The 14050-nt window shown below is 33.5% G+C and overlaps 4 protein-coding genes across 4 annotated transcripts in view; 3 read left to right on the forward strand and 1 right to left on the reverse strand.

Annotated features, from left to right (window-relative positions):
• LOC120158903 (galactinol synthase 2-like) overlaps positions 1–3701 on the forward strand; it is a 35013-nt gene extending 31312 nt beyond the window's left edge. The window contains 1 exon segment of the mRNA XM_039169634.1: positions 3486–3701. The gene's annotated coding sequence lies outside the window, so the exon portion shown is untranslated.
• LOC120158904 (galactinol synthase 2-like) lies at positions 2748–3485 on the forward strand. Its single transcript, XM_039169635.1, has one exon. The coding sequence runs from the start codon at positions 2820–2822 to the stop codon at positions 3483–3485; it is 666 nt and encodes a 221-aa protein (XP_039025566.1). The 5' UTR covers positions 2748–2819.
• A 1175-nt stretch (positions 3702–4876) lies between the features above and the next one.
• On the reverse strand, positions 4877–7823 carry LOC120158890 (ADP-ribosylation factor 2-B). The gene is made up of 7 exons (XM_039169619.1): positions 7740–7823; positions 6996–7157; positions 6842–6912; positions 5880–5999; positions 5400–5518; positions 5205–5286; positions 4877–5123 (listed from the first exon to the last, which is right to left on the reverse strand). The coding sequence occupies exons 2-7, from the start codon at positions 7141–7143 to the stop codon at positions 5118–5120; spliced, it is 546 nt and encodes a 181-aa protein (XP_039025550.1). The 5' UTR covers positions 7144–7157; positions 7740–7823; the 3' UTR covers positions 4877–5117.
• A 3894-nt stretch (positions 7824–11717) lies between these two features.
• Positions 11718–13964, forward strand: LOC120158893 (pyrrolidone-carboxylate peptidase-like). Its single transcript, XM_039169622.1, has 5 exons — positions 11718–11836; positions 12480–12813; positions 13194–13298; positions 13405–13452; positions 13526–13964. Exons 2-5 carry the CDS (start codon positions 12547–12549, stop codon positions 13787–13789), a joined length of 684 nt encoding a protein of 227 aa, XP_039025553.1. The 5' UTR covers positions 11718–11836; positions 12480–12546; the 3' UTR covers positions 13790–13964.
• Positions 13965–14050: the final 86 nt, after the last annotated feature.

The following is a 14050-nucleotide window of genomic DNA, read 5'->3' on the forward strand; positions in this document are numbered from 1 at the left end:
TACACATCCAAATGGCACTGTGTTTCGATGATGATTAACACCAACTAAAACAACAAATGGCTTGTTGTATGTGTTGCACTTGTAAGTCGTATCAAACGCAAGAACATGCCCAAATTCTTTATAGTCTGCGCGTGATACACCATCGGCCCAGAATAACTTCTCTAAGTTTTCAAATTCATCCTTCGTGTGCCTAACAAAAAAAGACCAAATTCTTGATTTCCATATAAATAAGCCATCATCGTTTCTGTGTCACTATCTTGCACTTTCTCTCGTTTAATTCTATGTAGATAGTTGTATAAATCCTTCTATAGAAATCCAACATTCTCAACTGAACCATCTTTATTCACAAAATTCCGCATCATTTTACATGCTCAAATCCCAGAGTTAAGCATGCTCTTAATCTTAATTCGGTCTAACCCACTAATTTTTCAGAATGAACTACAAAATAAGGCATTGAATAACATTAAATATATAAGATATAAGTTAGTATGTAACAAATTAACTTTTGGATGAATTACATTCTGGATGTAAGCAATATGTGTTGGCTGAACTATTTCATGGTTATGTTCAGCGTGGAATTTTGCAACTTTCCAATATTGAAAATGTTCATCCAATTTGAATCTAATAAATGCTTCACACCCAGCTCAGATGTTCCGTTTTTGGACACATTTTCTGTTTCGAAGGTTATTTCACCTATCATCTCTATATCCCTCCTTATGGCACACCATTTTATTTGTAATTATGTGACCACCATTTTGACTTTTCACTGTTTGGTCAACTCGAACTCCAAAGTCTTTCACATTTGTATAGGTATGATAAAATTCAACGCAATCATCTAAAGTCTTCCACTTCAACAAATTCATATCGTTCTTATGGTAATGTTTTAATTCCTTTCCAATCTTATCCCATATTCGTTCATCAATGAATTTTTCAATTGTTTTCTCATCATCTACATGATTGTCATCATCAAATGGATTATCAGTTTCTTCTTATTCAGTATGAGTTTCAAAATTTGATTCACTATTGTTCCTGATTATGGCCATCTTCATCCTGATAAACTCCGTCCAACTCTGTAATTTGATTTTTTTAAATTTTTATCAACCATCTTGAAAAAATCTAAATTTGCGCAAGAAAGATCAAAACCAACATTATTACAATGTTTAATGACATCAAACTTGCATTCTAAAGAGTTGAATCGCGTGAATCGTGCATACCATACCGATACACAACCTGAGTCAGTACACGACGTTTCATTTAAAAAAAACAGCTCGCAATTAAGGTACCAATACACACAAGGTATCGATACTTTGTCGCCCGAGTACCGGTATACATTATCGGTGTACCGGTATGCCCTACACGAATTGCAAATTGGGAATTAGAAATTGGATTGAAATAAATCGGTTTCAACGAGAAAATTAAGAATCAATTGTTCAAATTGAGGTTCTACAAAGGGAACTTTGGAAATCAATTAAGGAATTCGAGTTATACAATTGGAGGAATTTTAAAATTAAGGTTAGGGTTAGGGTTTAGAAAATATGGGATTAGGGAAAAATAATTAGAGTGGAAGTCTCAAGCCGACAACCACGACCATTGTCGGTGAAGACACGAACAGTCGGTCAACCACCACTCTCCGGTGACGATTTGGACGAAAACATAATTTGAATCAAAATAAAAGTAATTTGGCTTACCTTAACAGGTTGTTTGCGCAAACAACGATGACAGTAACGATTTAATCGAAGGAGAAAAACGAAACCGACGGCGATGGCGATGGTGATGAGAGAATCAAAGCTTATTTTAAAAAATAGGATTTTCTAAATTGGGGTTATTATTTGAACTAGTTATAAAATATATTAAAAAATAAATTAAAATTATGATTTATTTAAAATTACGATTACATTTTTAACTAAAATATAATTATACGTTAAATACCTTATATTTTTAGCGTTTTACAATTTAATTTATTGATGCTCATTGTTATTGGCGCTCGTCGCCTCTCGTCGAACGCACAAGAATCATCCAATAAATTAACATTGTTTATAAAATTAAATATAAAACATTAACCAATATTAAAGACAATAAAAATACAAAGAACCCCGTTTCAAAAGTCAAAATTTGAATGTAAAACGTGGATGAGTTAAAAGTTGACAGTAAAAAAAATATCTTTAAAAAGATTATCCTAAAAATTTGGTCGGTTAGTCCATTAAATAATGAAGAATACCCCATAGATCTAAAAGTTTTGTTATCTTAATGTATTTTGTGGGTCATAACCAACTTAACTAGAAACTTAAAAAAAAAAAAAAAAAAAAAAAGGAGAAACAAAATGAAACGGTTTTGTTGGACCGTTGATCCAAACAACTGTCAAGCAAAGTCACCGACCCCTAAATACCAGCAGACACCAGTAGATTTAGTGGACCCTACGATGACGTTTTGCCACTCGAATTAAACTATGTATGAATAACTGAGAGTCTAACAAAAGAAACTACCTGACACCCAATGGATTACGTGGCGATATCACAACGAACCAGCTATGTTTGGTGGTGTCGGTTAGTTGGAGTTAGTTAAGCCGAGTAAATAGGGAATTTGAATGCACCCTCATTTTGATACATGATGGAGAGTATGGTTTGATTTTGTTCAGCAACAATAAATTAGATTAAATATAACAGATGAATTATTAGATATTTTAAATAAATATTATAATTTAGTTTTTGAAGTAACTACGCTGCATCAACAGGTGGTCTTTGAATATTCTGTTCAGGAATTTCAGTTTCCAAAATGAATAATTTTCTTACTTTTCTGTACAGTTTGTGGAGTATTCCAAGATGATATACTTGGACGGGGATATCCAAGTGTTCGAAAACATAGACCACTTGTTCGACATGGAAGATGGTTACTTTTATGCTGTGATGGATTGCTTCTGTGAGAAAACATGGAGCCACACCCCACAGTACAAGATTGGCTACTGCCAACAGTGCCCTGATAAGGTCCAATGGCCTTCTCAGCTGGGACCTAAGCCTCCTCTTTACTTCAACGCAGGCATGTTTGTGTATGAGCCCAGCCTTTCCGTATATGAAGACCTGTTGAACACCCTCGAAGTTACTGCTCCTACCCCATTTGCGGAGCAGGATTATCTGAACGTGTTCTTCAGGGACATCTACAGGCCCATTCCTCCAATATACAACCTGGTGATGGCCATGCTATGGCGCCACCCTGAGAACATAGAGCTCGAAAAGGCCAAGGTTGTTCACTACTGTGCTGCTGGCTCCAAACCCTGGAGGTATACGGACAAAGAAGAGAACATGGACAGGGAAGACATTAAGATGCTGGTGGGGAAATGGTGGGATATTTACCATGATGAGTGGCTTGACTTCAAAAATGCTGTGGCCACTGGCGAAGCAGAAGCTGATGAGGATCAACTGCAACAATTTTTCGTAGTATTTCCGGAGGCCGGAATTGTTCAGCATTTAAAAGCCCCATCCGCTGCTTAGTATTTGAGGCTTTAATTTGGTGAATGATATAGATTATTAATACTATATACAAGACATCTTAGCTGTGTAGGGAATGTAAATGTGTTATTTTCTTCTTTCTAGTTGTATTTGATCTGTCCTTATATTTATTAGAAGGGACAGAGATATTTTCTCAGGAAAACATAAGGAACTATTATGCATAAGCTGTCCGTACGGATTCTTTGTTTCGTCTGACTATTTGTAGATTTCTTTGTGAACTTTTGAATTATATATTTATACAAAAATGAATATTTTCTGTGTTTTTTTTTAATTATTGTGAACTCAAAAGGATTTGGTAACTAATATCAGAAGTTGCAGTTCCAGATCGTAATAAACAAGGTTGATGAACGTTGAATATGTTGCAAGTATATGAAACCCTAATATGAAGAGAAAGTAGGATTGGATCCAAACTTCTACTTTGCAGAGGTTGGAAATCATTTAACTTTCGATAAATTACCATATCTATCTGGCTTTGTTCGGCATCAAACAAACACTTCTGTTCAAAATGAGAAGAAAGGTTAATTAGGACAAGTAACTACAGTTTTTAGGGCATTTACTTTAGTTGTATTCTTTCTTTCCATCTTTTTTGCATGGGTATAGTATATGGATAAAGAACAAACCCATCAAGGGCTAAAAGCCATAGCATAGAACAGATGAGAAGTAGGGAAGGAACGAGGCGGTTTCGGGCCGGGGATTGGTTCTCCGTCTCAGTTTAAAAAATCCGTACATGTCCCCGCTTAAAAAATCACGGAGATTTAAACGGGATCTCCATCGGATAATCGAAGAAAATCGTAGGGAAACAGATATCCCCGTTTACCTTAGATGGTTATTTTTCACCGCGGGAATCTCCTTTGCCATTTAAATTTCACACGATAACATGAGTTATTTAAAAAATAATATCTTTATCGGATCTAAACTTACTTAAAACGCCAAACACCACCAAATACATCCAAAATATAAAAACAAAACAATTCAAATAGACAAAACAATCCAAAATATTTATTGGGCCGGGTATTCGGGGCGTAAATTACCAAACCCATCCCTATTTTCATTTAAAAAATTCAATTTTTCCCCATCCCGTTTATCATCCTGACCCGTTTAATTCAATTTTTGATTTCCCCGAGTTTAATTTTTTTTGCCATCCCTAAAGAGAAGACGATCCTACTACTTAAAGAAGCGATTCTTTAAACTTAGAGATGAAGCAGATGAATTTATATTTAACTTGCACTGATACGCATTATATGTTTCAAAACTGCACTCTTCCCATCCTCTCAAGCCAGAGCAGCCAGCTCAATTGGAGATTTCTGAGTAAAATAATAAACAGCAATAAGCATATTTGCGATCGGACTCGGAAAATTCAAAACATATTACCATGAAATGTCAACAACGAATTCGTTAAACACTGAGAACAAAGAATTCCATCTACAAAGCAGACGGGCAGTCAAACTGCCCATATCTAACACAACCTCGTACATTTCATGTAAAGGTAACAAGCCAAAGGAAACCCCAATACCAGAACATATCATTATAAAAATAAAATATACATATCAAAATTCAACTTCAGCAAAGATTGCTGCCCCAGATGTAAATGTCACTGATCATTGACCGGCCCTCTCAAGCCTAGTAAAAACACAATGAACGAAATCAATAATTAGAACATAATAATATCTACAACGGGCTCACACATCAGTCTGAACCTACCTTGCTAGCTATGTTGTTGGATAGCCAGTCAAGCCCCTCATACAACCCTTCGCCAGAGGTAGCACATGTACTCTGGATATACCTGCGACTCCCAATAAAGAAACGATCACATTCTATATAGAAAAACAAGTTCTTTATAACAAAACAGACTGAAAAGGAAATAAAAGAGCAGGGAATAAGTTGAATATCAAATACCAGTGGCGCTGACGGAGGGAATGAAGACCAAGTTTATCAGTGATCTCAGCAGCATTCATAGCATTTGGTAGATCTTGCTTGTTTGCAAATACAAGCAGCACAGCATCCCTCAGTTCATCCTACACATATTAGAAGCAACAATATGATCTAAGTAGTCATTAAACATGCATAAAAAGTTAGTGTAGACCAAAGCCTCAAAATTTTTCTCATCACTTATCTAGTTACACATGTTTGGAAACGACTGCCATTACTACCGTAGTCATGTTTGGCAGTAAAAATTGTAACTACACAGGTATGTAAGTTTAAATTTTAAAATAATATTAATTATAAAATTTGAAACCCTCAAATTACGATAGTTGTCAACTATATAATTACAACAAAATCTAATTATTGGGTTGACTTTCCAAACACACCCTTAATGAAAATTTCAACTCAATAGAGAGAATAAAACCAATAAAGAGCAAAGAAGTAAAATGGCACCTCATTTAGCATACGGTGAAGCTCATCCCTGGCTTCGACCACACGATCACGATCATTGCTATCAACGACAAAGATTAGCCCCTGGGTATTTTGGAAGTAGTGCCTCCACAAAGGTCGGATCTGAAAGTAGCCATAAAAGCAACCAGAAATTAGCATGACATCAAACTCCAGACATTTCACTCTTAATTTGAAGAATGGGTAAACATATCTACCACAGAAAAGCAACCAACAATTCTCAGAAAAGAAGAACACTCAAACTCATATTGAATATAAAATTGAAGCAAAAGACAAATTAACTTGGCATTCGTCACAATTTGCACAGTTCAGAAAATCAGCAACAGGGTCAATACCAGGTAATAAAAAAAAGAAAGCATTTTCATTAACATTTTTTTAGTGCTAAACAAGTTTGAATGAATAAAGATAATAATATATATAAACATTGTTTTATATATGCCATGATGCAGATAGTCTTCCTCTTATAGCCAGTGGAAAATCTTGAAAGACAAGATGGCACAGGTACATATAGCTTATGATAATGTTTTGTGCTAATGGGAAACATCTAGCTAGCACAAGACCGTTAATAAGCACTCAAATTCATCATCTGCAATTATAAAGCACCAACTAAAGTAAACAACGTGTTTATGAAAAAATAATCAAAGCTTTGTATGAACATGCTCAATAAATCAAGATATCACAAATAAAGGAAAGAAGCAAAATAATGTGTCAACCACAACATGGAAAGCCTCTCCTCGTACCACCAAATAAAAAACTAGAAAGAAAAATGTGACTAGTAGATGTAGCCAGCAGTTGAGACATCAACATGGTTGTACAATTGAATAACATGGCAAAATATCATGTTCCATCAAGCAGTAAGACCCAGGAAACAATAAATAGTAAAATGCCAATTAATTGTAGTTGAATCTGCAAAATCTGCAATATTTTTTGAGTTTTTGTTGTATTACCTTGTCCTGACCACCAACATCCCAAACAGTGAAGCTAATGTTCTTATATTCAACAGTCTCCACATTAAACCCTGGGTGAAATAGCAATAAGCATCAATATCTAAAAACTAATGAAAACAAAATACTTTCAGAAAATTTAACAATGAGAGCATACCAATTGTGGGAATGGTGGTGACGATCTCTCCGAGCTTCAGCTTGTACAATATGGTGGTCTTACCAGCAGCATCAAGACCCACCATAAGAATTCTCATCTCTTTCTTGGCAAACAGGCGACTGAACAACTTAGCAAAAGAAAGCCCCATTCTTCTAATTCTAGCTGAAGGATAAAAAAAATAACATAGAAGGTCCTCCCCAGCTTATACATCAATTAATAAAATGGAAAAAGGAACAAAAAGAAAACCATTAGATATATAATTGGTAAAATATAATATAAGCCATCCCGCATTTATATAAGACAGGTGTATGCCATTGCCCTATATCGAATCAACAGATAACATTAGGAACAATTTATTTAAAGAGGTAAGAACATATTAAACACAGGATACGAATAAGCTAGAACACCAGAACATGCTAAACGAAATGGGGGGAAAATAACGCTGATTAAACAAAACAAGTAGATTCAATATTAAATCTAATGCTAGTAGCATACTGTATTTCACATAAATTAAGATCCGAGAGGACATATAAGCAGATCTAATAAAAAACCCCGATCCAGATCTGGATCTGGGATAAAATAGCAAAAGACCCATCAGCAGAAATCAACGCGAAAAGGACTATTATTAATAGATACACACAAATCTAAACAAAAAAGCAAATAAGACGATAACAGATAAACGAGAGAGTGGAGATAAATTGTAAATAAGATGCAGAAGCAAAAGGAGAGAGATTTGCACAGTACATGGCAGGATATTGAGAGAGCCGAGGCCGAGAAGGTGCCCAAAAAGAGAATTGGAAAACGACAAAATGTAGAGACCTGCAATCAAATGAACGGAGATGATTACATCGAACAACGGGATTTGATTTATTAGGAAGATTTCAGATGAGGGCCAGAGGAGGCTTGGGCTTAAAAATACTAGACCCATCATTTCATTTGCCTAAAACCAAACAAGGACTAATCATTGGATAATATGGGACATAAGCAAGATAGTCGTGAATAAGGATGGACATGCATCATGTTATGCGAGTTGATATAATAATTCTTTATAGTATTTGAATATATTTTTTAATTATGAATAATATATATATATATATGACTAATACAATTATTTGAACTTAAAATTTGTAGATAGAATAATATTCTATTTTTATTAAGATTACTCAATAAATCTATCTTACTCATAATATCAAAATAGATATAAATTATAAAACAAAAAAATGGCATTTTCTCAATTAGGAAAGATGTATATATTACCTGGTGCCTTTCGGAAGATGTCAGAAAATATGACGTCTTTATGAGTTGGTCCACTCTTAAGGTTGACGTTTACACTAAATGGCACATGCAGCTTAAAGAAGATGTCAAGTGATCCAAGTAAGGCCGTAAGTGAGACGAGATAGATCGTGAGTTACTCGAGATGAGGTAGATCGTGAGCTACTCGAGACGAGACAGATCGTGAGCTACTCGAGATCGACTCGGTCAAAGCTCGATAAATACTTGGATCGAATAGACTCGACTCGAACTCGAGCTCGACTCGAATTCTTAACGAGCCGAAACGAGCTATTTGATACTCGACTCGAAAAGTTCGCGAGCAGCTCGAAAATATAATATATTAAGATTTTATTTAAAAAATAAATTATTAATAGTAGTAACATTTATGTGTTGATTTTTTAAAAAAAAAATACAATAAGGCTTTCATGTATTTAAAGTTCAAGTTCGAGTTTGAAGATTCAATCTTGTTAAGTTTAAGATTTTTTTTTCATTTGAGCCTTTTCGAGCTGCTCACGAGTTTTAGTTTAGGATTTCGAGTTCGAGTCGATCTAAAAAATTTTAAGCTCGCGAGTTTTCGAGTCGAGTCGAGTTCCATTTCAGAGTTTTCGAGTCGAGCTCAGTAATACTCAAACTCGACTCGACTCGTTTACACCCCTAGATCCAAGTGTCTTTCCCCATGCACTGTTCATTCTACCTTAGTTAATAAAATAATTTTTCGTATACCACATATGAGCCCCCTTAATTATTTTAATATATGCACGAACTAAATTACTTCACTGGTTAAAAGAATGATTGCTACTTTTAGAAATTCTAGGTTCGAGCACCAGAGACTATACAAGGTATTTTTGAGCATTCATTGTCAAATGATTGATGTTGAACCTTTATTTTTGATATAACAAATAAATGCAAAATGTTTTTGGACTTAATTGAACTTGTTCAAATGAGTAAAAAATAATTCAAAGTCCAAATTAATTTGAAAAATATATTTTAAATTTTTCTAACTTTGTCAAACGTTTTTAAATACTTACTCGATCACTATTATGTTTTAAAATATTTTTGACACACAAAATTTACAAAATTTGGAGCATGGTTTTGAAACCCCATAAAGGTTTCTAAACCTATGTGGCAGAACGCTCAAAGTTTTAAAATTTCCTGCCCGATTTGGAAATCCCCTTGCCTGGATTCAAAAACCATGCTCCAAATTTTGAACAAGTTTATGCTTTAAAATATGTTTGAAACACAAAACATGACAAATTTTTACAAAATTTGGAGCATCTTTTGAAACCCCATGAAGGTTTCTAGATCTCGGAGGTAGAATGCTAAACCCTTAATTGGTTTCTAAACCACCATGTCTGATTTCTAAAGCTTTTTTGTTTGCTTTTTAAAACCCCTGTTTCAACAGTCATATTTTTTCAAAAGGATTTCGAAACTCTCTAAGTTTCGAAATCATTGTGCAGAAAAGCTAAAATTGGGGGAATTAAAAGCTCCCAATGGCTATAATTCATCCCCAATGGTCATAAACGGTTATAAACTAATTCCACATAATAAAAATACTCCAAAGACACTTGAAGAAGTTTACTACACTTATCCAAGCTTAGAAATCAAGATAAACGAGTTTTCATTTGTATTTTATTTATTTTCTCTTCTACATAAGTATATTAAGCTTATTGTATAGCATTTTAATTCATTCTTTGTGAGCTTAATCTTTATAAACACATACCTAGAGATGTCTTCTTGTTTATACAAAATAAACCTTGTAAAAAGGGTGGTTTTAGTTTAGTCTTAGAAAAATTAGAATGGTTCTATATTAGCCATTGAAAAGATAGAGTTGTAAGGATACACCTTATCCTTAAGGTAATAACAAATTAGTGAATTTGTTGAAATCCTTAGTTGTGAAAAGCTAAGGTAGTAGATGTAGACTTTGTTGAGAAACTCAAACCACTATAAATTGGTTTGTGCCAAAAGTTTTTATTTTTCGTTAAGTTTTCACCAAACTCTATCAAAGTCAATTCATCCTTCTCTTGACGATTTTTGAGTGATCGATCGAGCCTATCCGTTGAGAGACTTTAGAATAGAAAGTACCACTTGTAAGCACTTTAAATTAATAAAAAAAATTCAATATATATATATATGGATTCTTTAAAAAAATTAAGGTACATATATATATATATATATATGGAAAGATTCTGATTCGATTCTTCATTTTTAAATTTTGTCAATTATATCATTTAACTATTTAAGTATATTAATCAAATCACATACAATTAATATTTAATGAAGAAGATAACATAATAATTAATAAAATTCATATAGTTATACATTTGGTTCTCATTATTTATTCATTCTATTAATTTGATCTTGATTTTAGTTTAATTCAATCAATATTAAAACATTCCCAAAAAATTAAAATAAAATTAATACTAAGGGTCCGTTTGGTAATACTTTCTAAAAACATATCTAGCTAAAAAGTTCGTTTAGATCGTAAAATCAATGTCAAATGGGTAAAAAATGGAAAAAAAATTGCGTCGAAAACGATAATTTTAAACCAACCGCAAAAGCTATTCAACTTTGTGTTTGGAAGCAAATTATAATTTTATTATTACTAATGTAAAAGCTTCACTCAATTATATATTTACATTTTATTTTAATAATTTAATACTAACATCCTTAAATTTTTTATAATTTTAATAATTTATTTTAATTATTTAAAAATAAATAAAATTCATGATTTATATATTAAAATATTAATAATGAATTATATAAATAATATTTTAATTATAATTATATTTTTTATTTTCATTTTTTATATTTTTATTATAGTTTAAATTGATATGATCCATATACAAGTGTAAATATAATTTAAATTTTATATTTTAATTTACAACATATAGTCTATAATGAACATTTTATCTTTTTAAACTCAATTTTTAGTAATAATATCAAACGATTAAATTTTATACTATACTTTTGTATAACATTTTTAAAAGTTCGTTTCTACGCATTTTTAAGTCACTTTCAAAAATTATGTCAAACTAACCCTAAGAGTAGATTGATGAATTTTGTAAATAATTAAAATTAAATATATAAATATATTAGTTTTATTAATTACTATATAAACTCATTTATAAAAAAATAATATATAATTTAATAAATATCATTTAAATAATTAAATAATCTAATTAATAAAATTTAGATATTAACAATCAAATTAAAATCTACTCCATAATTCATTATAATTTCATAGTTTCTCTCAAAATTTGATATCAAAGTCCATCGGTGTCCCAACCCCCCCACTTACGTCCCAGGCCAGTTTCTTCAACGAAACTGACGGTTCGAATATGAAATACATATTCCACTACAATTTGTTCTCTTCTTCTTTGTGGGTATCTTTATCAGATTATCTTTCGTATTTATTTAATCAACTTTTGGTTAGACAAGACTGGTTGGCTGTGAACTGACTTCTCATTGAGTCATTTCTCTTTCATCTCTTGCCTTCTTTCCGTCAAACACTGTAGGTGCCCAAAGCATCTAATCTTATTCTTGTTCTTCCTCTTGCCTTTGCTTTCCAGGTATATTTCTGGGTTTTCTTTTCATGTCTTTGTCAATTAGGGTATTTGGTCAATTTTCCATCTTGGCTTCGATTTTTTTTGGGCACGGATTGTGTTTATTTCTTGGATTCTTAATTTGATTGGTCTTAGATCCGATTAGCTGATTCTAGATTGTTCATTTTATAGTTTTGGAAACCGGATCATTATGTTCTTTAGCTCTCCTAATTTTTATCTTACAACTTTGTCTCTCAGCTGCTTCCTTTCTGCAGATTTATGAATAGTCTCTCTCTTCTTTTATCTAATTGCTGCAAGTCTTCGTAAATATATTTTGAAGCTTTTATGAAGTATCAAAGAAATGTATTAATCATCAGAAGCTCATTGTCTCAATGTATTCACTGTTTATAAGGCTAGTTGATAGGTTCAACATCTTGAATCTAAAACTCTGGTTCTCATTTCCCTGTTACCAATACCCTCTTCTGATAATTTCTAATTAGAGCCTACTCCTTATTGAGAATTATATAGGGTATGCACAAAAATATGGAGTGTAAAATTCTTAACCATGAATAATCTCGATTTTGAAACCGGGACGAGGTCAAATAGTCTGCCTTCATCTGGTTTTGTAAGTTCCTCGTAGAGTTTGTTGGTTTACTTGTGCTTCGTGCAGGTACTTAGATAACTATATCGGTTTTCTTGGGATAAGACTTGGTCGATATCATATGAATTGTTGATTGATGGGTTCCGAAGGGCCAGCAGCGGTAACCATCCATGTGACTGGTTTTAAGAAATTTCATGGAGTTTCAGAGAACCCAACCGAAACCATTGTTAGTAATCTAAAGGAGTATACAAGAAAGAAAGGTTTACCGAAAGGCGTTATTCTTGGCAGTTGTAGTGTCCTTGAGACTGCTGGACAAGGAGCTCTCACTCCACTGTATCAGACATTGCAATCTGCCTTAACAGGAAAGGATTCTCAATCTTCATGTTCTGAGAAAATTATTTGGGTTAGTTACTCGGATTTCGCTTTCTACTATGTTATAATTGCTTAGTTACACTCATGCATATCGACTTCCTGGTTGCATTAGGAAAAACCGGAAAGAAAAAAATGTTTCCCGGTCATGGTGTTGGAATTCTCTTATTCTGAGCACAATGCAGAAATGAATCATCAAATAATTCTTCTTGGCTTTTAGATAACCAGGCAGGAGGCATTTTCAACTAACTGCTTTATTGCAATAACTGTTAACATTCCCAATTTTGATGCATTGTTTACGAGGGGAGTTTGCCAACAGACATTGTCTTAATAACTTGACGTCAATGCAATCAACTTATTGCCTTACAAATTCAGGCCTAATGTTTCTTGTCCATTCTGACAATATTTCTTCAGGTGCATTTTGGAGTCAATAGTGGTGCATGTAGATTTGCTATTGAGCATCAAGCTGTAAATGAAGCTACTTTCCGTTGCCCTGACGAGATGGGATGGAAACCTCAGGTTAGATATCCCAGTGCCCCTTTCATGGTGCATATGCAATTTGCCATTCCTCTACCTCTTTCCCTCAAACTTTCATCCTTTTGTTCAACTTTTATATTGTTTGCAGAGAGTACCCATTGTGGCCGCAGATGGTGGAATTTCACGTGTTCGAAAGGTAGTACGGTTGCCCCTAAAGTATACATTTTTTTTCATACTATAGTCTTTCGTATTTTCCACCATCTATAAAGAGTTCCCTCTGTTACTTTTCTGCAGACTCTCTCCCTGTTGAGGAGATCACAAAGGCATTAGCAAAGAAGGGATACGAGATAATGACGTCGGATGATGCCGGACGGTTTGTGTGTAATTATGTGTACTATCACTCCCTTCACTTTGCGGAGCAGAATGGGGTCAAATCCCTCTTTGTCCATGTCCCTCTCTTCTTGACCATAGATGAGGAGACCCAAATGAAATTCGCTGCCTCCTTGCTGGAGGTACTTAGTTCTCTCTGTTAGTTACATACTGTATCATCCCATCTTCATTTCTGGAACCGACACTGTTGTACTGTTGTGGATCATGTTGTTAGGGATGGATGCATGCTTATTTATTAAACAGACAATGAGTTTATGCGAATGGAAAGAAATCTTATTTCAGCAGATACATCTTATGCATTTCATTTGTTTTTCCAAATACGAATTCCTCTTATACTTGAAAATTAATGTCGAGGTCCGATTCTTTCATTCGTTTAATAGCATCTAACTGTGTTTAAATTAAGC

This window comes from Hibiscus syriacus, unplaced genomic scaffold (assembly GCF_006381635.1).
Source record: "Hibiscus syriacus cultivar Baekdansim isolate YM2019G1 unplaced genomic scaffold, ASM638163v2 tig00111332_pilon, whole genome shotgun sequence".
Lineage (NCBI taxonomy): Eukaryota > Viridiplantae > Streptophyta > Magnoliopsida > Malvales > Malvaceae > Hibiscus > Hibiscus syriacus.

Bases quoted from the DNA above. Each gene is read 5' to 3' on its own strand.
- LOC120158890 (XM_039169619.1), bottom strand. From the start codon at position 7,143: ATGGGGCTTTCTTTTGCTAAGTTGTTCAGTCGCCTGTTTGCCAAGAAA. The intron at 6,913-6,995 runs GTATGCTCTCAT...TATTTCACCCAG, and splicing joins CACCACCATTCCCACAATTG to GGTTTAATGTGGAGACTGTT. The intron at 5,519-5,879 runs GTGCCATTTTAC...TAATATGTGTAG, and splicing joins TTCACCGTATGCTAAATGAG to GATGAACTGAGGGATGCTGT.
- LOC120158893 (XM_039169622.1), top strand. From the start codon at position 12,547: ATGGGTTCCGAAGGGCCAGCAGCGGTAACCATCCATGTGACTGGTTTT. The intron at 12,814-13,193 runs GTTAGTTACTCG...ATATTTCTTCAG, and splicing joins GTTCTGAGAAAATTATTTGG to GTGCATTTTGGAGTCAATAG. The intron at 13,453-13,525 runs GTAGTACGGTTG...CCATCTATAAAG, and splicing joins GAATTTCACGTGTTCGAAAG to AGTTCCCTCTGTTACTTTTC.
- LOC120158904 (XM_039169635.1), top strand. From the start codon at position 2,820: ATGATATACTTGGACGGGGATATCCAAGTGTTCGAAAACATAGACCAC.